This window comes from Propithecus coquereli, unplaced genomic scaffold, assembly GCF_000956105.1.
Source record: "Propithecus coquereli isolate 6110/MARCELLA unplaced genomic scaffold, Pcoq_1.0 Scaffold442, whole genome shotgun sequence".
Taxonomy (NCBI): Eukaryota; Metazoa; Chordata; class Mammalia; order Primates; family Indriidae; genus Propithecus; species Propithecus coquereli.
The window spans coordinates 807,997-829,952 of NW_012150197.1; the positions used below are offsets into that span (position 1 = coordinate 807,997).

General features: G+C 66.8%; 1 protein-coding gene across 1 annotated transcript; it reads left to right on the forward strand.

Annotated features, from left to right (window-relative positions):
• Nucleotides 1-8,367: 8,367 nt before the first annotated feature.
• On the forward strand, nucleotides 8,368-21,282 carry CHRNA4 (cholinergic receptor, nicotinic, alpha 4 (neuronal)). Its single transcript, XM_012654568.1, has 6 exons — nucleotides 8,368-8,601; nucleotides 9,916-10,067; nucleotides 13,378-13,422; nucleotides 13,518-13,627; nucleotides 17,520-18,879; nucleotides 21,054-21,282. The coding sequence occupies exons 1-6, from the start codon at nucleotides 8,523-8,525 to the stop codon at nucleotides 21,177-21,179; spliced, it is 1,872 nt and encodes a 623-aa protein (XP_012510022.1). The 5' UTR covers nucleotides 8,368-8,522; the 3' UTR covers nucleotides 21,180-21,282.
• The last annotated feature ends 674 nt before the right edge of the window (nucleotides 21,283-21,956 follow it).

The following is a 21,956-nucleotide window of genomic DNA, read 5'->3' on the forward strand; positions in this document are numbered from 1 at the left end:
GGTGGAGGAGGCTGTGCACCCAACCTGTGGGGCGGCCGAGCCCAGTGCCCTTGCTGCGTCGATTGCCCCTTGCCAGGTGGGGACTCAGTTTCCCCTGGGGTGAAGCTGAGGGCTGGGCCACGCCCCACAGAGGGAGACAGCAAGAGGTCCTCGTGGGGTTCTGGGCGGCACATTCGGTGGGAGCAGGCGTGTGGCCAGGCGCCCCCAAACAGGCTCTTCCGGGCATGCTCGACCAGGCCCCGGTGGGCCGTCCCCGCCCCCATGGGCCATCCCCGGGGTCCAGAGGGCAACCCATGGCCCAAGTCCAAAGGCGCAGTGAGAGTGGGCGGGGCGGGGCAGGGGGCTGCGCCTCTCCCCGCTGTGCCGCCGGGCGCTCGGGGAAGCTGTGTCTGAGCGCTGCCGGCTCGGCAGTCCAGACCAGGGGCCGGACTCGAACGTGAAGCTGGTGTCCACCGCAAAACCGCAAACCCTGGAGCCACTGAATGAGGGAGAAGACGGCTCCCGCCCAGCCGGGCTTCCTGCTGGGCTGGCTGACGTCCTCCAGCAGGATTTTCAACCGCAGAGGTCGGTCCCGCGCTCCCCTACGCCTGCGCAGCCAGAGCGGGGCTCCTCCACCCTCCTGTGCAAGCCCCTGGCTCAGAAGCTGGTCCCCGAAATGCGCATTGGCTAAGGGGCCTCTTGTCCCCTCCCTGCCCTTGTGAGCCCTTCCTTCAGCCACGCAGGAGGTGGCATCCCCGAGCTGCCCCGGTACTCGCCACGGTGGAGAATGGCCGGGCCGTCCTCTGCGAGGGGCGTGGGGGCCTGTTTGGGGCCGTGGCTTCCATTCAAGACCTGAATGGGGGGCAGCCAGGTGCGCCAGGGCACAGGCAGACGCGGGGACAGGCGTGCAGGGAAGAGCTCGGCGTCACTGCGGTCCCCTTGGGCCAAGGACGAGTCAGGTCATTGTTCCAGTTGTCCCCTCCCCCGGATGTCACCCTGCACCTACGCTCCGCGACACGCGAGTGGTGGATCTGCTTCGCTTTTGTTTCCTGTGCGGCTGGCAACACGCCCAGGAGATGTTTGCTGGGTTTGACGGGATTGGGGACAGGACAGTGGTCCCGAGCTGGACGTCTCGGGCTCTGTCCCAGGTGGCAGCCTGCTCTGAGGTCCCCACAGACCTGTCATGCGGCTGGGGGCTTGGCCTGGGTCTCCTCGCCTCAAGCACGGGTGTCCAGCCGCAGGGTCTCTGCGACCTCTGGCAGCCCCGGCGGTCTGTAACTGTGTTTCGCAGAGCTCAGAGCCGTCCTTCCCCGAGGTGCTGCTCACTCACCTGCCCTGCTGGCTTCCCTGGGCCAGGAATGGTCCTCACTGGCCCCCACCCGCCCCGAGGTCATGCCTGGGTCCCTCCGTCACAGCCCCTCACCCAGAGGTGAGACCAGGCACCCGGGGCACAAGCAAGGCCGTGCCTTGGGGCGCAGCCAGTTCCCGCCGGACCTCTCCACGGGGCCCCAGCGCCTCCCTCAGGTAGAGCCCGGCCCCGCCCAGCACAGGGCATGGGGAGTCGGCCGCGCAGGCAGGCCCTGGTGCTTGCGCACCTGCTGTCCCGGGCTGACAGCTGAATAAGGACCTCCCAGCCCCTTGATGTGGAAGTGGCCGTCCCCAGGGGGGCCTGGCCAACGGGAAGGGACATGTGCCGGCTCACTGCCAGATTTGTGTTTCCGATGCCCAAAAAACATATTCAAACTCTGCAAATGGACGTCAGGGTAATTATCCCCACTAGGCCTGGGACGTGGTCCAGGACCTCCCTGGGAACAGGACAGGGACGTGTCAAGCGCTTTCGGACCGTGAGCTGGAAGAAAGGTGCTGGCGCCAGGACAGCCCCGGGACAGAAGGAGGTGGAGGCCACCCCCCCATCTGCTGGAAGGAGGAGAAGGATCGAGGCGAGGGGGAGCAGAAAGCCGGCGAGTGGAGCCCACAGGGGAGCGTGGGCGGCTCAATGCTGGGCACTGGGGAGGCCAGAGGCACCGTCCAGGCCTGCGTGTCCCCGAGCCCCGCCCTGCCCAGGTAGCTGCGGCCGCAGGCAGGGCTCCCCCTGCTCTGATTTGAAACGACAGCACTTCTGGGTTGGAGGCTGAGGAGCTATTTGTGGACACGTCGAGTCAGCAAGGACGCGGGGCCGGTTCACAGGAGTCTCCTGAGCAGACATGGTCCCAGGACAGCCCGGGAGGACTCGGCTTTCCTCCGGGTGGGGGCGGCATGGGCTCGAGAAGCTGCCTGGTGTTGGGCCCCTGGCACAGAAGTCGGGGTGCCGAGAAGCTGTGATGTTGGAGAGGAGACCCCGCAGGCAGGGTCAGGCGAGACTGTGTCCCTCTCGCTGGCCAGGTGACCTTGGCTTTGTCATCAGGGAGTGGGCACACAGCAGGTGCAACAGAATAACAATGTCACCCCAGGTGCTGTGGCAATCCATCTGGTCTGCAAGTGTTAGAACACGCCGAAACTGAGAAGCGCCCCATGCTGCAGATGAACCCCCAAAGCTATGCCGAGGCTGGGCTCAGAGACCCAAAGGCAGGGGATCTGAGCCTGCCCCTCCCACGGGCACCCCGAGAGGGCTGCTTGGTCCACAGGGGCGTGTCCCCCTGGGTCCCAGTCAGTAAACACCACCCCCTCCTCCCACAGGAGCCTTCGCCCAGCCCTGGCGCTGGGCTCCCTGAGGGGAGGCTGTGTCCCGCGTCCCCCTCCCATGGGGGCAGACCCAGCGGGGCCTCACTGTGGCCCCCATCTGGGGCTGGGCCTCGGGGCACATGCGTGAGGGGCTGGTCCGCACATGGGAAGAGGCCAGCAGGGTGGCGGGGGCAGGAAGGGAGAGGGTGGTCAGAGCATGGTCCGGCCTTGAGGGCCAGGCAGGGCGGGGCTGAGGAGGGGACAGGCAGGCAGGTGGTCTGCGCAGGGGGCGCGGGGCAGGCAGAGAGCTGAGCCCCGGGAAGGACAAGGTGTGCCACCTCCCAGGCAGGGCACGTCCCAGACACAGAGCCTGGTGGTCAGCACCAGGCTGCCCCGGAGGACAGGTGTGGCGGGGGCAGTGGACGGGCAGCCTCACGCTTGGCCAAGGTGTCCGAGCAACGGACGATGGTGCAGGAGGTGCCTGAGCCGTAGGCTGTGAGGTCACCAAGGGCCTCGGATGTCCCGGGTGCTCAGTGCTGGCAGCAGGAGCCCAGAGACGCCCAAGGAGGTCCTGCCCCTCTTCCGGAGCCTGGCAAATGAAGCCTCTTCTCTCTGACCTCAGCCCCTGGCCTGGGGGCTGAGTTCCCGAGTGTCGCAAGCTGGAAAAGGTGCCCGTTCCTGGATCCAGGGAAAACCGTGTGCAGAGGCTGTGGGTGGGTGGCCGCCTCTCCCTCGGGGCCCCTCCCAGGCAGAAGAGCTGGACACGGAGCTGGGGGTGGAAGTCAGTGGCAGCCCCAGGGCCAGGCTACAAGGCCACAGGGGAGGGACGAGGCCACCTGTCAGGACATGACTGTCATGCTGCCTGCGCATACACACAAGCGCTGTGGGTACACACACCCCTGTGCGCACACACACCCTGGGCACACTCACACCCCTGCACACACACTTGTGCATACACACACTCCGAACACACGTACACCCCTGTGTACATATACACCCTGGGTGCACACACCCCTCTGCACACACAAACCCTGGGCACACACCCTTGTGCACACCCATACCCCAGGTGTGCACACACAGACCGTGCACACACACCTCGTACACACACACCCCTTGTGCACACCTACACCCCGGGTACTCACACCCATCTGCAAATATACCCCTGTGTACACACACACTTGTGCACACACATACTCTGGACACACACACCTCCTGTGTACACATGCCACAGGCACACATACCTATGTGCACACACCCCTGAGCACACACACCCCAGGCACGTACACTGTCTGCACACATATACACCCCAGGCAGCACACACACTCTTGAGCACATCCACACCCCAGGTGTGCACACATACCACGCACACACACCTCATACACACACCCCTGTGCACACACACACCCCATGCACACACATCCATGTGCACACACATACCACGCACACACAGAGGAACTGACCTGTGCTTCATGCTACCCTATATGGGCCCCCTATATATACCCTATATGGGCCTGCAGCCACCCACTGGCTCTGTGGCAATGCCCGCCCTGCCCGGGCTCCTGTTCTGCCTGTTGCTAGGCCTCAGCCAGCTCAGGCCCCAGGGAGACCCTCCCCACGGTTTCAGGGCCAGGGGGCCATCCCACGTCCCCCAGCTGTATTGGTGAGGAGGCAGAGCTGAGAGGGGTGGGGGATTTGCCCAGAGTCCCGTGGCTCACAAGTGCCCCAGAGAGGGGGGTCCTGAGATGCCCAGGGAGGCACATGCCCGGGTGGGGGCTGCTGGGGAGGGGCCCAGCTCTGCCCAGGGTCTGCAGGGAACAGGCCCTGCCTATGCTGCCCACGCCCCTGAGGCCCCCGCGGCCCCCGCGGCAGTTGCGCACTTTCTGAGGACCAAATCCAGGAGAGGCCCCTCCCTCCCTTGGAGGACCCTGGGCCTGGGAAGCTTCCTGAGCAGCGGCCAAGGCCTGGTCTGGGCAGGTCGGGCCTGTGAGTGCCCAGTTACCTCTGCCCATGCCCTGCGCTGGAGGGGGCCGGGAGGACACACTCTGCCTGGGGGAGATGGACACCCACAAACCGGCCGTGTGAGCCCCTTGTGGGTCAGGAGGCCCAGAACACACAGCCGCTTTGCACCTGGCGCTTGCGGAAGAGAAGCCCCCAGGGGGCCTGGAGGGCGCCAGAGTGTGGGGGTCTCAGCAGACACGAGGAGCCCAGAGCTGGGGGCTCGGGCCTCACGTGAGTCAGAATCTCACCTGGAGCTTTGGGCCACGCCCGGCGTGGTGCTTCCACTGGCCCAGAGGGGCCCGGCCGCGGGGTCTCAGGGCACCAGCAAAGCTCCACCCGAACTAACAAAAGGGGGTCTCCTCTACTTGGGGCAGGGGTGGACAGGAGGGAGGGCGTGGTGACTCGGAGGTGAGGAGGAGGAGAGAATTTCCCTGCAGGACTTGGCGCTCTCCCTGCAGGGTCGCCACGTGCACAGATGGGTCTGTATGTCCCGGCTCAGCCTCTGCAGCTCTGCTGCCCGCAGCCCCTCCCTGCCCTGCCCCCGAGGGGATGCTGCACCCTGTCCCTCCGCGGAGCTGCATCGATCCTCTATCACGATCCTCGCAGGATGCAGAGGTGGCTTGAGCTTCCGAAGTGCTCAGGCTGGAAACCACTAGCCTGCAGGGACAAAGCCAGGACAAAGGGCTTTTCTGTGCCAGTGGCCTGTCAGGACGGAGCCTCAGGGCGGCTGCTGCAGGGCTGGGCTGAGTGCAGGAATTGAGAAATGGATTGAGAAAGGGCTTACCTTGTTGGCAGGTGGGGTGGGGAGGCGTTAAGCAGGGTTATGGGGCAGGGGCTGGGGGCTGGGTTTCCCAGGGTCTCTCCTCGGGTGGCACAGAGGGTGCGGCAGAGCAGGGGCGTGATGGCCTGGCTGTGGAGGAGGAGGAGGAGGAGGAGGAAGCCGCGTGGGGCGGCGGTGCTGGCAGACTCTGCGCCCCCTCAGCCCATGACGGGTCCCCATCCTTGGGCACCAGCCAAGGATGGTTGCCCCCCTTGCTCCCACCTTTACTGGAATCTTTGTGCTGACATTCGGTTACCATGGAAATGTCCTTGGGACAGGTGGAACGCGAGAGGGCAGAGGAGAGGACCCGTCCCTGCAGAGATGACTGTCATTCTGGCCATGACAGTGTGGGGCTGGCAGTGACATTGGCTGGGGCGGGGAGGGGCAGGTGTCGCCAGGACCCCACTCCACATCTGCCCCCAGGCACCCTCAGGGGACGCAGGCCCGAGAGTCTGGCCCCCAGCGCTGGTCCCCTGGGCCGTGAGTTGGGAGTTTTCATTTCCTCTGAAACTGCAATTCCGGGAGCAGCAGAGGGAGGGGCCTGGGTCTGGGGTAAGAATCTGATTCAGCAATTGATGGCTGCTGGCTCCCGTTCCGGCGCTTTCCAGGGGCGCAGGTGGGGCGGGAGGCGCTGAGCACATTAATAGTTAGGCCCGATTAATCTTGCCGCATTAGCAAATCTGTGGGGGACGCCAGCGGGGCTGGACGGATGTGTGCGAGCGTGCGCACGCAGCCAGAATCCCGAGCCCTGCGCTGACCCCAGCCTGGCCTCTGGCCCTGGGAGACACGGCGTGGTGGCCTTGGCTGGGCTCTTAGGGCGAGTTCACCTGTGGGAACTCCCCAGCCACCATCCTGAGACTGCCTTCGCTGGCCGAGGGCTGGGCACAAAGCCTCTGTCGTGGCCAGAAAAAGCGAAGAATAAACGGAAAAGACAGAGCTGGCCCAGCCCCGCACTCCAGGCTCCGCACGATGCCCACAGCCCGCTTCCCCAAGTAGACTCGGGGCAAGTTCCCACACGCCCCCAAGGCCAGGAGCCAGGACTGAGCCTGGCCAAGGGCGCGGCCCCTGCCTGACCCTCTGCATTCGCTGGGGGCCAAGGGGCTCTAAGTCCGGCTCTCAGCCTGTGTTCTGGGGCCGCCTGCACCAGAGCTGCCTGGTGACGTTTGTTCGGAATCACAGACACGGGGCTCACCCCAGACTGAGCGTCTCTGGGTGGAGCTCCGGAATCTGGACTTTAGCAAACTCCCCAGCTGATTCCCTGTGCGTGGCTGGGAGGGGACGTCCCTGGTCCCCAGGGCTGCGTTCTGTGTGCCCTCCTCCCTCCACCCCGACCCACCATAACACTCTGCCTCAACCTTTTTTTTTTTGAGACAATCTCACTCTGTCACCTGGGTAGAGTGCAGTGGCGTCATCGTAGCTCACTGTAGCCTCCAACTCTTGGGCTCAAGTGATCCTCCTGCCTCGGCCTCCCAGAGTGCTGGGATCACAGGTGAGCCACAGAACCTGGCCCATTCTGCCTCAACTCTAACCCCAGGGATGAAACCATGAGCCTACACGCAAAGGCAGGAGGGCACCCCCTTCCCAAAGGAGTCTCTGGCTTGTGTGGGATCACGGGACGTGGCCCTCCTTGGTGTTGAACCTTTGGGGTGGATGTCGCTGTGTCAGCCAGTGACACTTGCTCATGCCTCAGTCCCCCCAACCCCCACTGCCCTGGGTTGCCAGGGTAATGAGCCCTGCTTCGCGGGCTGCCACAACCGTTGGAAAAGAGACTTCTGGAAGGGGTTGCAGGGTGGCTGGCCTCTGTTATTAATAAAAAAGTGTGGAATTAGCTCTGCAAATTGCATTGCTCTGCAACAGTATAAGGCGGGGCTTCTCACCAAGACGTCGCGTACAACAAAGGCTTTGGCTGCAGGAGTCACAGCCGCGCCACCCTCCCCATCTCCTCCCTGAGTGGGGAGAGACAGTCTGGGAGGGGCGCCGGCCAGGAGGCACGGAGACCTCTCCAGCCCCTTCTACCTCGCCCCCCACGTCGGGACCCCCACGTCCGTTTAGGGGGCTCGGTCCTGGCTGTAGAACCTCGGGCACCAGGCAGCGCAGGGATGGCTGCGGGTCTGGTGCTTCTGCAAAGCAGCCTCCTCTCGGAGCCCAGGAGAGCTTGGGCCACGTAAAGCCCTCCTGGGGGCGCCTGCCCACCTGAGGGTGGAGCCCTTCCTGGGGACGTGCGGGGCTGTCTCCACCTCAGTGGCGGCAAATTCTTCAAGACCAGTCTGAGGGCCGGCAGGTCCGTTCTCCAAGCACCTGGACCCGAGGCCCTCTGTTGCTGCCCCACCTGCTGGAGCTGGGATGGGGGCGCCCACCACCCCCTCACGCAGCCACCCGCCGCAGGGGGAAGGGGGCTGAACCCTGAGCCCAGGCTGGACCTTGAGACAGAGAGAGGCCCCGCGGCGTCAGCGCCGTTTTCCTCCCCAGAAGGGCAGCTAGGGCCTGGGCCCCCACCGGGTGCTTCCCGGGACAGTGGACAGAGGCCACTCTCCTGAACGACTGGCCCGGGAAGGCGACCGGAGACTTGTGATTTCTGAACCGCAAACGCTACCGAGGGGTGGGGGATGGAGTTAGCCAGCTCCCTGGGGGCGCCCCCTCCACCAGGGCTGGGGACGGGACGGGGTCCGACCGCCGGGATCCCCCAGTCGCAGGCAGCGATCACGGGGTCCCCAGCCCCGGCTCGGCACGTACCGAGCCCCGGAGGACAAGGAAACTTTACCCCGAGCGGGGCCAAGCACGGCCTCCTCCTCCCCCTCCTCCCCTCCCTCCGCTCCGTCCTCCGCCCTCCTCCCCCTCCTCCCAGCCGGCTGCAGGCGGGCAGGACCGGGCGGGGCCGCGCCACCGAGCCCACAGACCCGCACTCTGGCCCGCCGCGCTGCGCCCCGGAGGAGCTGCGAGCCGGGCGTGCGGACGAAGCGGCCCGCGAGGCGGGGGCATGAAGTTGGGTGCGCGCGGGGCTCAGAGCGAGGGCGCGGCGGAGCCGGGAGCCGCCCGCATCTAGAGCCCGCGAGGTGCGTGCGCCATGGAGCTCGGGGGCCCCGGGGCGCCGCCGCCGCTGCCGCCGCTGCTGCTGCTGCTTCTGGGGGCCGGCCTCCTGCCGGGTAAGTTTCAGGGCGCGGGGAGCCCCCCTGTCGCCCCGATCCCGGGCAGCCCGGGGCGCTCGGAGCCAGAGCGGGGAGAAGCTCCTGACTGCGGTGCCGGCCACGGGTGCGCGCAACGGGGCGGCCGCGGAGGCTCCCCCATCCCCGGGACGCACAGGCTGCCTTCGGCGAGGGCTGAGCCCGGCGAGGAAGGAGTTAACCCTTAACCCTCGGCGAATGGGGGAGAGGGGGCTTGGTGGCTGAGGGGGAGTTCCAGCCGCTATTTCAGGAGCTGGACCCAGAAGCCCAACTTGGGTAGAGGTGGGGCCCATTTAGTCCTTTCCCTGAAAACCCCCCTTGCCTGCTTGCAGCTTTGATCAGAGGAGGGGCCTCTGCCCTGGGAGGCCCCCACCCCGCCTTTTCTGCTCCCCCAGGCTCAGAAGGGGAAGTTCCGGCTCTGCCCCCATCTGGGCAACCACCCAGAGCCCCCACCTCCGTCAGGGGCTTTGAGAGGGAATTTAACCCCTTGGCCTCCCAGGGCGGAAGGGGCTGTACCTCACTGGTCAAAGGGCCCAGGAAGAGCAAGGTCGGGTGGGGCTCTGGGCTGGGAGTCAGGGGTCCCAGGGGTGTGGGACTGAGCCCCCCGCCCAAGGTCCTGTCCGTGGGGTCTCCCTTCTCGCTCCCCAACCGCCCTGGGTGGTGCAGCCCCAGGGGAGGCAGGGAGGTCCTCAGACCATGTGGGGAGGCGCTGATGGGGCATGGATGGCCCGAGGGCTGGCTGCAGGCAGCGAGTGGGGGCGCGCTCTGTGTCTGTCCTCGAACATGGAGCCGACCGCTCTGAGGGTGCTGGGCCGGTGGTCACGCTCTGCCTCAACCCCCCCAGGCATTAGAGGATGCCATCACAGGGCTATCGGCCACAGGGCCCAGGCTCTCTCAGTGGCCCCTCGGTGGCCGGACCCTCATTCTCCCCCCTCCATGGCCCTGCCAGGGCTCCCACCCCTTCTGCCCTGTGCGGGCCGCCAGAGGTGCAGCCCTTCCCCTGGAGGTCACTGGCTGATGTGGCCTGGTTTCCCGGTGAGGTGCAGGGGGAGAGCAGGGCCTGCCCTGGCCCGAGGTGCCTGGGAAGCCTTCCCTGAGGCCGTTCCGTTTGCACCCAGGGGTAGAGGGGAAACCGAGGCCAAGATGGGGCAGAGAAGGCCATGGGGTGGGGGTGCCAGGTCCTGGGGTGGAGGTGGGAGGCGGTGAGGTGGCTGCCTGTGGCTGGCATGAGGCTGGGGGCAGCCTGGGTGGCAGCCGTCCCGCCCGCACCCGAGCCCTTGCCTGCGTCTCCCGCAGTGGGCAGCCACGTAGAGACCCGAGCACACGCAGAGGAACGGCTCCTGAAGAGACTCTTCTCCGGCTACAACAAGTGGTCGCGGCCGGTGGCCAACATCTCGGACGTGGTCCTCGTCCGCTTCGGCCTGTCCATCGCGCAGCTCATTGACGTGGTAGGTGGGGCCTTGGCGTCACCTGGGGACCGAGGTCACCAGCAGGGAGCTCGGTGTCTGGGAAGGAGCCCTGCATGCATGCTGGGGATGGGCACTGCCAGCTCCGGCCCCACTGAGCCCCAGCAAAGGATGATTGATTGGTGTGTCCCAGCCCGGCCCTGCCCTCCCCCCGAAATAAAAAACTCACAAGTGGCCGGATTCTCAGCAGTGAGTCAGGGCACCTTCAGGAGCAAAGAACAGAAGACGCCACTGAGGGCGGAGGGCAGAGGGCGGAGGGCAGAAGGCGGAGGACGGAGGGCAGGGGGCAGTGCCGTGGCTGGTGAGCAGCAGGGTGTGGGGGCTTTTGTGTGGCAGCTGGGCAGGCAGCTCCGCAGCGCCCTGGCCACACCCCTGAGCTCAGGCCGGCCCCAGAGGCCTCGTCTCCTGATCTGGGGTTCGGGGTCTGGGAGAGTCTCAGACAGGTGCTGTGTGCCTGAAGGGTTTACCTGCCTGGGAACAGGCCTGGGAAGCTGCTGGGAGGACTTGGGGGTCCAGCCAGAGGCCCCTGCAGCGCGGACCAGTGTTTGAGGAGCCCCAGGTGGGGTAGAAATGGGGAGACAGCCTCAAGGCTCAGAGAACCAAGCTTCGGGAAGCTGGGCCTTTGCACAGTGGCGATGATGGGCTGTTGACCCAGAGCCTGAACCCACCGAAATGGAATCCCGCCCTTCCGCCCTCTGCTCAGGGCTGGAGGACAAAGCCCTGGGTGGCCCCGCAGGGGCTATCTCTGGAGGGGCTGGGGTGAGGGGCAGTGGGGACAGTTCTGTTTCCTGGCCAGCCTCAGTCACTCCCCTTAGGATGGGACCATCCTTGGGGTACCCGCCCAGGTGGTGCACAGCCTGGGGGGGGTCCTGCTCCCAGAGTGTGGGCTCCAGCCTGGCTGGGAGGGAGGAGAGAGGTGTGGCCTCTGGAGGCTGGGGCTGGATTCGTCCACACCGGGGCCCAGCCAGCTCAGCCCCTGCCTCTAGCCCCAGCTCCCTGGTCCCAGGATCCCTGCTGCAGACAGCCCCCGAGGCCCAGCCACACCCCGCCAGGACCTCGCCTTGGGTCTGCTGGCAGGGGAGGGGCTGTGGTCCATGGGAGGTCCTCTCTCTGGGTGGCCCTGGGCCGCTCCATGTTCTCGCCTAGGAAATGGGTGGGAGCTGCTTCCCTGTCCCCGGCTGAGTGGGCCACGTCCAGGGGCTTCGGCAGGTGGAGGCTGTGCCACACTCCCACGGACTGACTGCCCCAGAGGTGGCACCTGGGATGTGCTTGGAGACTTGGTCAGCCCACCCTACCCAGAGCCGCCATCCGGCCTGCCACCCTTAGGTGTCCTGGGGCTGGCCCTGGAGTGACTCCTGTAGAGTGGCCCTGGCTGAGGCCCAGCCAGAAGACAACGCAAGACGTTCGGGCCTTGTCAACCCTGCTGAGGTTTGCAAACACGGCGCGGAGTGGTGGTTGGCAGAGGCGGCCGTTGGCGGCTGTTCAAGGCTCCGGGTCTGCTACGCCGACGCCCACAGTCTCTGCGCTCACTGGGGCTCGCTCCGCTGCTCCCACACTGCTGCGGTTCCCGGTTTGCTCGGGAGACAGTGAGGCCCGGAGCACACCCAGTGCCTGGATCCGTGAGGGCCCTGGGTAGCTCCCAGCCCTGCTCTCTGCCCTGGAGCTGGCTGAAGACGCACATGAACACGCACATGTGTGTGTTGACGCTCCGAGGTGCTGGCCCATGCCCGGCCACGCCCGTGGTGGCAAGGCATGTGTCCCACTCTGCCCGTCCCACCAGCGGCTGGAATCTGGCTGCCCCCACCTGGTACCCGGCCCGCCTGTGCCCACTCTGGGGCTCGTGCACTCGCGGCAGGTGGAAAAGCTGTCGCCGAGTGTCTGTCCAGGAGGGGCTCCCATGCTGTGCGTGGGTTCACGCCCCGGCGTGGCTGCCACGGAGCCTTAGGAGCCCCCTGGGTTTCCTAACCTGCCGGGGCTGACGCCGAGTCCTCCTGAAACGTCCCACATGCCTCTGTGGACACGTGGGAGGGAGCATCGGGGCACGTGGAGGCCTGGCCTGTGGGACTGAGGTCTCACAGGGACGAGGTCGTGCAGGCAGCACAGGGCCGGGCAGCGGCTACGTGCTCTGCTCCGAGTCCCACCCACGCCCAGGCAGCTGATGACCTGCCCGGGCGGCTCCACTGGCGGCAGGACCTAGGGCAGGGCCTGGGGCACTTGGGGGACATCGCTGCTGCCCACACGGGTGGGGGCCTGTTCCCGGGGGAGCCAGTGGGGGTGGAGACGGGGGCTGTGCCTGGGGACAGGAGTCCCACCGCCACCCGTCCGTGTGAGGCTCCCAGACACTTCCCAGTAGACGACTGTGACTTATTTGGCTTGAGTAGCTTTTCTGAGGGAGCCTTTGTCCCTGGTTTGAGCTGAAGAGCAAGTTGGACCATGAGGGCAGGAAGCCACCTTGCCGGGACACTGCCTCCAAGGTCCCAGACCCCTTCCACAGGGGGACAGCCCCCACCCCCTGGACAACCGCAGGCACCTGCTCCCTGAGGACACCTGTGCTCCCCAGACTCTGGGTGGGGAGGTCCCTGCCCCTCCTGGGTGCCTGGGACAGGGCGTGGCTGTGGCCTCCCGGCATCAGCACCCACAGAGTGGGGGCTTCCTGTCCCTGGGACCCTGCCCTGCATGAGCCCCATCAGGAATGTGAGGGGCGGATCCGTTCTCCTGGCCCAGCTAATGGGGTGTTAATGGGGTGGGGCAGTAAGAGAGTCGAGGGTGGGTGGAGTAGCCCAGACAGGGAGCAGCTGGGGTCTCCCAGTCCCACCGTCCTGGCCACAAGGCCCAGGGCTTGGGTGGGGGAGGGGTGGGTGGGTGCAGGAGGGGCAATTTGGGCAGGGGCCTTGCTGGCCAGCAGGGGGGCAGGCGCAGGATCACCTGGGGGCCTGGTGTGCAGAGGGGCCGCCCCGCTGGGAGGGAGGCGTGCAGAGGGCTGAGGCCCCCAAGGTGGTCCGGGAGGGAGGTTCTAGGAGCAGCCTGGAGCTCCGGTCCCCCACCTCGCCGTCCTTGAAGGCAGCCGAACCTGCCCAGCTTCCTTCTGGAGGGGCTTGGGGGCGCTTGACCCCACGTCCCCGGGTCCCCTCAGGGCTTGGTTGCCTCCAGAGACGAGGCGCTCGCTCCCTCCTGAGGTGGCCGGCCATGTCCAGCCCTGCCCGTCCTCGTGCTGGCGGCTGTGGACAAGGAGAGTGAGGGAGGGGAGAGACATCCTGTCCTCGGGTCACACCCCGTTGTGCTCTGTGCCTAGGACGAGAAGAACCAGATGATGACCACGAACGTGTGGGTGAAGCAGGTGAGTGGGGGGTGCAGCCCTGCCCAGCCCCCCTCCTCCCTTCCTCTCCCCTCCCCCTCCCCCTCCCCCTCCCCCTCACGGAAACCACCCTGCAGGAGTGGCACGACTACAAGCTGCGCTGGGACCCCGCCGACTACGAGAATGTCACCTCCATCCGCATCCCCTCGGAGCTCATCTGGCGGCCGGACATCGTCCTCTACAACAAGTGAGTCTGGGTGGCCCGGCGCGGCCCGAGCGGAAGGAGCAGGGGCAGGGGAGGCCTTGGGGCATCTGAGGAGGGAAGGCCAAGGGTGTTCTGGGGCTGAAGTCCAGCGCCTCGGGCACAGGGGTGCTGCCCCTGCCTGGACGGGCCTCGGGCACGTGCTGGCTCTCCGGGCAATGACTGTGGCCCCTTGGGCTGGAGTGATGGTCACAACTGGCCCCACAGGCGGCCATCGGTTCCAGGGGAGCAGTGTGGCTGCAGGGTGCTCTGGGGGGCATGAAGAAGCCCCTGGGATGGCCGTCCCCAGGTCAGCATGGCCAGTCCCTGCTCCAGGACAGACGTCGCACCAGGCCGGCCGCTCAGCCGCTCCCGGGCACACAAAGCCTCGGCTCCTGGGCAGCTGGCTGGAGTCGGCTCACGGACCTGGGTTCCGTGCTCTGAAGCCAGAGTGGCGTGTCCAGGGATTGGCCAGCATCCCCCACCTTGCCCTTCCTGGGGACGACCCTTGCCAGCATCCCTGGCCAGTCCCAAGTGCGGGGACAGCCAGCTCTCGGTGCTGAATCCGCCCAGGCAGGCGTCTCCGGCAGGCGGGGTCGGGCTGCGGCTCCTCGGTGCTCACAAAGCAGCGAAGGGACGTCCTTCGCCCCGGCTGCCAGCTGCCCACAGCCCCTCCAGGCCCCAGGGCGTCCTCCTGACCTACAAACGCTGCTGCTTGGTTAAGGACGACTGGGCTCCTCCTGCAGCCGAGTTGGTCGTAGTGACGGCAGCGGGAGGAGCCTCGGCCCGAGAAAGGAGGTCCAGAGTGGTTCTCCAGGGCACATTCGGGGGCAGCAGCCCAGACTGCCCCCACCTCCAGGACCTAGCACTGAACCCCCCCCCAGGAGGCCTGTTTGACCCGTGAGAACGTGCGTGTTTCAGGGGGAACTGTAAACTCTGGGCTCTGGGAGCCGGTCCGCAGAGCCCAGGACCACAGTGCAGGAGAACGGGGGCTGCCGCCACCCGGCCCCCAGCCTCCTCCCTGCAGGGCCCGTAGGGGGTGGGGGGTCAACCCGGCTTCTCTGGAGGCCTGGGGGTGGCACCGAGTCCCCTGGACAGAACGTGGGGCTGGGTGGGGGCTGGGGGGACCCCGGAGCGGCAGCTGGTGCTGGTGCTCGGCTGCAGCCACCCAGAGGCCCATCTCCGGAGCAGCAGGCGGCTGCCCTCGGCCACAGCCAGGGTCAGGCCTCAGCTCTGGTCTTGGCTTTGGGGAGCCCCCTGGTTCAAGTCCCTGCTGGCCACTTGGGCTTCCCTAAGATTGGCCCTTTGGGGCAGAAGCCCAGAAGCCCCCGACCTGGTGTGAGGGTGGGTGGGCCGGGGGTGTCACGGGCCTCTGGGCTCTCATGGGCAGCACCCCTCGGGGGACATCGTGGCCCCCCCAGGACGGGCTCCTCAGATCCACCTGCTCCCAGGCTGCGGGTCTGCGCAGCAAGTCCCAAACCAGCTCACGGCCCAACAGTCCAGCCCAGACGCCTGCACCCCTTGGGCTGGGCGTGGGATGTGGGACGGGAAACTGCTGGGTGGCCCTTCTGGTGCCGGGAGCCTGTGGAGGAGAGGCCTTCCTGCGACAGTGACAGCCTCACCTGCGGAAACCTGCCGCTTCCCAGGCAGGGCTGGCTGCCTGGCCCCAGTGCAGGGTGGGGTCACCCCCCTGCCCTTATGGGGACCTTGCCAGGGCCGGGTCCCTGCTGCACGGGAGCAAAGCAGCACAGACCGCTGGCTCCCGCGCCCCGCCGGATCCTGGCCACACTGTGTGGTCCCAGAGCCGGGACGGGGAGGAGACTGGGCCCCAGCTCTGCCACCCCTAGACCGTCCCCTTCCTCAGGAAGCGTCCAGGGCTAGCACGAGATGCCACGTGGCTCAGAAGCACATCTGTCTGTGCTGCTGCAGGGTCCGGACAGCGAGCCCAGCGGTAGAGCCCACACGGCAGCCAGTGGCCCCCTCGAGGCTCCCCGGAGGGCGTCTGGGCCAGGTGTGGGGCGCAGAGTGCGCCCAGAGGACCCAGAGGACCCCTGACTGACCCGACTCCTCCGCATCGGCCAAGGGCCCTGGGGTGGATCCCTTCTTGGGGCTGGAGGGGGCATGTGCTGCCCTGGAAGCAGAGCCCCAGAACATTCCTCCTTCCTGGGGTGGGAGTCGGCCTAGGGCCAACCCGAGGGCCTCGCCCAGAGCGGCCTGGGCCTCAGCAGCCCCTCATCAGAGCCTCAGGCATCCTCTGCCGGATGTTTGCTGCACGGAGAGCTCACCCTCTGCACGGGAGAGCACTGTGTGCCTCAGAGGGGCAAGGCTTTGATTTTGGGGGAGGTGGGGCTGGGGGTCTTGATTCCACATGGCTGAAATAGGTGGCGGCGCACGGCTGGGGCCACCTCCGTGCGGCACGGCTGTGCTCTCGCGGGTCCCCCTCCACTGTGTGGCTGTGCGGTGAGGCGTTGGCCGAAGATGAGCTAACGGGGAGGTCAGAGGCTGGGCTGGGCACCGGGGGAGACTGTGGGGGGCCAGGGCTCGGTGACCCTGAGGGCGCCACAAAGGGAAGGCCTCTGCGGGTCCTAGTGGGGCCTCCGTGGCCTGTGCTGGTTGGGACCTGGTGGGGCTGGCAGGGTGCAGGAGCTCAGGGCAGCAGGGCCGTCCCTGCCCCAGGACCACGGCAGCCCTGGCCTCCGAGCTGGGCCTTGGGATGAGGCGGAGGCAGGACGGGCAAAGGCCGGGCAGCTTGGGTGAGGCAGGAGGTGCCTGGGGGCAGGTCAGGGGCTGTGCTGCAGCCCCCGTGGTACGAGGTCAGCGCTGGGCACGCGGCGCGGTCACGGGCATGAATGAGGCCTCAGTTCATTAGTGCAGGACGAGCTTCCCCCTCAGTGTTTCTGAGCCAAAGCCAGCTGGGCCATGTGCGGGTGCCAGCGGGCCATCTGCGGGTGCCAGCCCAGGTCGGAGTGGACAGCCTGGTCCTTGTGGGGAAACTGAGGCATAGAGTGGCACATCAGTGGCCCAGGGCACATCGAAGGGGGCCCTCAGGCCCAGCACTTCCAGCCGTAGAGCCAACTCCAGGAGCGGAGAAGACCCCTGGGTCATGTGCCATGTCCCTGAGCTCCCTGGAGCTGGGCTGCCGCCACTGGAGTGAGCCTGCGCCAACCCCGCCATGCGCTCTGTGGGCACCTATGTGTTCTTCACTCCATGAAGTTCTGGACAAGGGACGGGAGTTCTGCCTGCCAGGAGAAGTCACTGGGCTTGTGAACAGGACACCTGCATCCCCTGGGGCAGAGGGAGCCGGCAGGCAATGAGCAGATGTGGCCCTGGCATCGGGCTCCTGCCCAGCCCCGCTGCATCGTCCTCGGCCAGCCTGGGCACCCATCCTTGCCCCTGTGGTCTGACGTCCTCATCCTCACTGTGTGGGGAGGTGGTCTCTCAGCCCGTGGGGCACATGGTGGAAGTCAGGGTGAGCAATCCCCGTGGCAGCCCGCGGAGCTGCTTGGAGATGCAGGTGCCTGGGGACACCACAGGCTGTGAGGAAGAGCCAGGAGGTTGGCCGGGGTCCCAGCTCCACCTCACAGACGCCAACTGTCACCACATAGGGATGTCCTGCCTGCCGCGTGTCAGGCGTGGCATAGAGCCATTCCACGTCCTCTGACCCACTCGCCATTCCCAGCTCAGCGAGAACAGACCAAGCCACACAGGTGGGCGTTGACCTGGGGCCAGTGCCCAGCCCCGTGTATCCCTGTGATTGGCCCCGACACCGGCGGTGTCCCCAGGCAAGGCCGCTGGCCTCTCTGTGCTCGCCTGTGACATGGGGGCACAGCCAGGAAGTGGGGCGTCGGGTGGGTGCGCCAGCAGGTCTAACGCCCTCCCTCTCCCTCCCCCTGCCCAGCGCGGACGGGGACTTCGCGGTCACACACCTGACCAAGGCCCACCTGTTCCACGACGGGCGGGTGCAGTGGACGCCGCCGGCCATCTACAAGAGCTCCTGCAGCATCGACGTCACCTTCTTCCCCTTCGACCAGCAGAACTGCACCATGAAGTTCGGCTCCTGGACCTACGACAAGGCCAAGATCGACCTGGTGAACATGCACAGCCGCGTGGACCAGCTGGACTTCTGGGAGAGCGGGGAGTGGGTCATCGTGGACGCGGTGGGCACCTACAACACCAGGAAGTACGAGTGCTGCGCCGAGGTCTACCCTGACATCACCTACGCCTTCGTCATCCGGCGGCTGCCGCTCTTCTATACCGTGAACCTCATCATTCCTTGCCTGCTCATCTCCTGCCTCACCGTGCTGGTCTTCTACCTGCCGTCCGACTGCGGCGAGAAGGTCACGCTGTGCATCTCCGTGCTGCTGTCGCTCACCGTCTTCCTGCTGCTCATCACCGAGATCATCCCGTCCACCTCGCTGGTCATCCCGCTCATCGGCGAGTACCTGCTCTTCACCATGATCTTCGTCACGCTGTCCATCGTCATCACCGTCTTCGTGCTCAACGTGCACCACCGCTCGCCGCGCACGCACACCATGCCCGCCTGGGTGCGCAGGGTCTTCCTGGACATCGTGCCCCGCCTGCTCCTCATGAAGCGGCCGTCCGCGGTCAAGGACAACTGCCGGCGGCTCATCGAGTCCATGCACAAGATGGCCAACGCCCCGCCCCTCTGGCCCGGGCCCGAGGAGGAGCCCTCCGTCCTGGGTGGCACCCACAGCCGGGGGCCGCCACCCTCCCCGACCTGCCGCACCCCGCCGGACACACCGGCCGGCCCTGAGCCTGCCTGCACGTCGCCCTCCGACCGCCTCCCCGCTCTGCAGCGCACCGAGGCCGAGAAGGCCGGCCCCCGCCCCTGCCGCTCGCCCCGCGGCGCCCAGGCCCCGGGGCTTGCCAAAGCCAGGTCCCTCAGTGTCCAGCACGTGTCCAGCCGTGGCGAAGCCGTGGAGGGCAGCGGCCGCTGCCGGTCTCGGAGCATCCAGGACTGTGTCCCCCGAGACGAGGCCGCCCTCCAGGCCGAGGGCCAAGTGGCCAGCCCCCCGGCCTCCCGCAGGGCTCACTCAGTCGAGCTCCCGCCCCCAGACCAGCCCTCTCCCTGCAAGTGCACGTGCAAGAAGGAGCCACCCACAGCGTCCCCGGACGCCACGCTCAAAGCGCGCAGCGTCAGAGCTCCGCCCCTGCCCCTGTCGCCTGCGCTGACGCGGGCCGTCGAGGGCGTCCAGTACATCGCAGACCACCTGAAAGCGGAAGACACAGACTTCTCCGTAAGTCCCTGCTCCCTGCTCCGGGAGGTGCCTGGCCCACAGGAGCGAGCGGGTCTCTCTGTTGCTGGCGACTAACCCAGGAGCCTGGGCCGCGCCCTCGGGCTGCTCGGTTTTGGGGTGCGCCCTGTGCCCAGTCTGCTCGGTTTTGGGGTGTGCATCACGGCTCCCGCAGCGGAGCCTGTTCCTGAGCGGTGCAGTCCCTGGGCTGAGTGAGGGCAGGGGGCCACTGTGGCGGGGGGCGTGGATGGCGGTGCCAAGCGCTTCGTGAGGACCCAGAGGCCCACCAGGCCCCGTGGCACTTGTATTCTTTGGTTTCCCAGGGCCGTGAGGGACCCCGGGCAGTGTCAGGACAGGGTGAACCTCGGTGGCTGGTAGCGGGAGGGCCCCTGGCACCGTCTTTCCAGCACGACACAAGGTCTTCCTCGGAGCGTCCTGGGGCTGTTGCTGGCCACTGGCAGCTCCTTCCCAGAGAAGCCGCCTTCCCCAAGTGCAGCGAGGCTGCTGCGCCCCCTGAGTGTGCCCGCCGCTGACCTGCGGCCAGAAGCACAGCCCTCCCGGGGCCCCCTGCACCAGGAGAGCAAAGATGCGATGGGGCTGGGTGGTCTCCGAGGCTGGAGAGGAGGAGAGACGGGGGCAGGGACACTGCCCCACCCCCGGCAGCCCCTCGGCCGAGCTGGGGGAGGAGCTGGGGGGCTGCAGGGTGAGACACTGGCCCAGGGCGTGCAGACCCCAGAGAGACGGTTCTCCCAGCAAGGGCGGCGGGTGCTGGGCCAGCCCACCTGCTACCCACCCCTCACACCCAGTGTCAGCAGGACAAAGGCCTTAGGGACAGCGGTGTCCCTCTGCTCCGTCTTGTCGCACAGAGGGGGTCACACAAGCTCTCGGGGTTGCATCCCCAGGTCAGCCGGGCCCTTGAGGGTCTAGGAGGGCTGGGTGCGCATCTGGGGCTCCACCCGCGAGTGGTGGTCCAGGTGGCTGGGCTGTTGTAGCCGCCTGACCTTGGGCCTCTGCGGTCGCCGGTCCCGGCCGTCTGCCTCCCCTCGGCCGGTGCCTGCCACTGTCCCACCCGCCCCTCATCCCGTCCCTGGTTCCCGTGTCCCTGAGGACCAACCCTCTCGGAAGGGGTCAGAGCCCCTGACGTCTGACGCCCTGGAGGGGGCTCCTGCTCACACCCCGAGAAGGGAGGGAGTGGCTCGCCCCTCACGATCACCCCACTGAATCCTGGGAAGCTGCAAAGCCATTCTGCAGGTTTCTGGAATGTTCTAGGGTCTCGGAGACCAGCCTGCGAGAAGCTCTGGGACGCATTTTGCTGCAGCCCTCGCCCGTGAGGAGCCTGTGAGAGGCAGCCGGGGCTGGCGGATGCTTGTAGAAGTTCAATCAAAATTGTAACAAAACCCGGCCGCGGCCGTCCTGGGGCCACCTTTATCTGCCGGGCGGGTTCCGGGTCACACGGCCAACCGCGGGGACAGCAGGGAAGGCTTTGGTCCGTGCCACATTTCATCTCGGACGGCGGAACTCCCGCGCAGAGTGGGGAATCAAAGCCAAACTGGAGAATGCGGCACACGGAGGCCGTGCTGCCTTCCCGGGCGAGAGTCCAGCTGGGACTTTCTATTTATAAGCGGCCAGGTTGCCCCTAAATAAACAGGCCATTTGGGTCCAAAACCAGCAGGACAGCTGTGAGGACTTTAAAAAAATCGGAGCAGATGCCCCCCAAAGCGGAAAGCCAAGCTCTGCCTCTGGCGCCAGCCCGCGGGGCCCTTAGCGGCCTCAGCCCAGGCCGCCACGTCCTCTCCGGGTCACTCACGTCCACGGGCCGCAGACCCAAGACGCCCCTCGCGGCTGTCCTGAAGGCAGTGCTGATTGAGCCCGGGGTGCACTTGAGGTCCTTGGGGACAACTGTCCGCCTGTCCACACAAAGGGGGATGGGGTGGTGCCCTGAGGCTGCTCTGCCTGGCGGGGCGTGGACTCCGACATCAGCTGCGCAGGTGTTTCTTGCCCCTCTGCGTGCCACCTCGGCACAGGTGTGCACAGGGGGTGCCGCACCCATGGTCGGGGTCCAGAGGGTGAGAGGACGGGCAGCGAGAACCTGCCCCTGCAGCACCAGGTTCCAGAAGGTTCTCTGGCTGCCCGGGAGGCCGGGAGTGGTGCTGGGTGTGACCCGTGTCTGTTTGCAGGTGAAGGAGGACTGGAAGTACGTGGCCATGGTGATCGACCGCATCTTCCTGTGGATGTTCGTCATCGTCTGCCTGCTGGGGACCGTAGGCCTCTTCCTGCCACCCTGGCTAGCCGGCATGATCTAGGCGAGCCAGGCCCCTGCGCTGGTGCCCGCAGGACGCGACAGCATCCATGGTGGCGGGCCCGGGGCTGCGCCGGCTCCTCCCTGGACTCTGAGGGGCCGCATGTGCCCCCATCTTCTGAGTCTGCCGTAAGGCAGCCCCGGAAAGGGACATGGTCTCCTGGAGAGAGGAAGCGTGGGCGCCGGCTCCAGTCGGGTTGCGGCCCGTGGACGTTGTTTCTGCCCACAGGGCCGTGTCACAGGCTGGGTCCTACCCAGGTTCTCCGGAGCCCGAGACACACTGACCTCCCGGCCTGCAGAAGGGCCAGCTGTCCCCAGCTCTCAGCAGGTGACCGACCCAGCAGGGTCCGGCCGTCTCGGGACCAAGAGACCTCCTGCCCTTTCTGCCCTAACTGCCCCTCCCCTGGCTGGGGCCTGGCCGCCACTCCCGCCCACCACCCCGCACCTGGCCAGCCAGTTCCTCCCACCTCGGGCCGGCCTCTGACCCCGTAAGGGTGAGTCAGTGATGCTCGTCTCACGCCGGGAGTTTTTGTTTGGGCATAAGTTAGTAAGACCCAAGTTTCATGCCCATGGGGCCCTGAAGAAGGGGGTTGTGTGGACCTGGCCCCCTGGGAGGAGGATCGGGTGGCAGGTGCCACATGGGTAAGGGGACACTGGCGTCATGGGGGGGCTGTGGCAGGCGGCAAGTGCCAAGCGCTTCGTGAGGACCCAGAGGCCCACCAGGCCCCGTGGCACTTGTATTCTTTGGTTTCCCAGGGCCGTGAGGGACCCCGGGCAGTGC

Coding starts and splice junctions, on each gene's coding strand:
- CHRNA4 (XM_012654568.1), top strand. CDS start 8,523: ATGGAGCTCGGGGGCCCCGGGGCGCCGCCGCCGCTGCCGCCGCTGCTG. Junction 10,068..13,377: donor TCGCGCAGCTCATTGACGTG/GTAGGTGGGGCC, acceptor CTCTGTGCCTAG/GACGAGAAGAACCAGATGAT. Junction 18,880..21,053: donor CGGAAGACACAGACTTCTCC/GTAAGTCCCTGC, acceptor GTCTGTTTGCAG/GTGAAGGAGGACTGGAAGTA.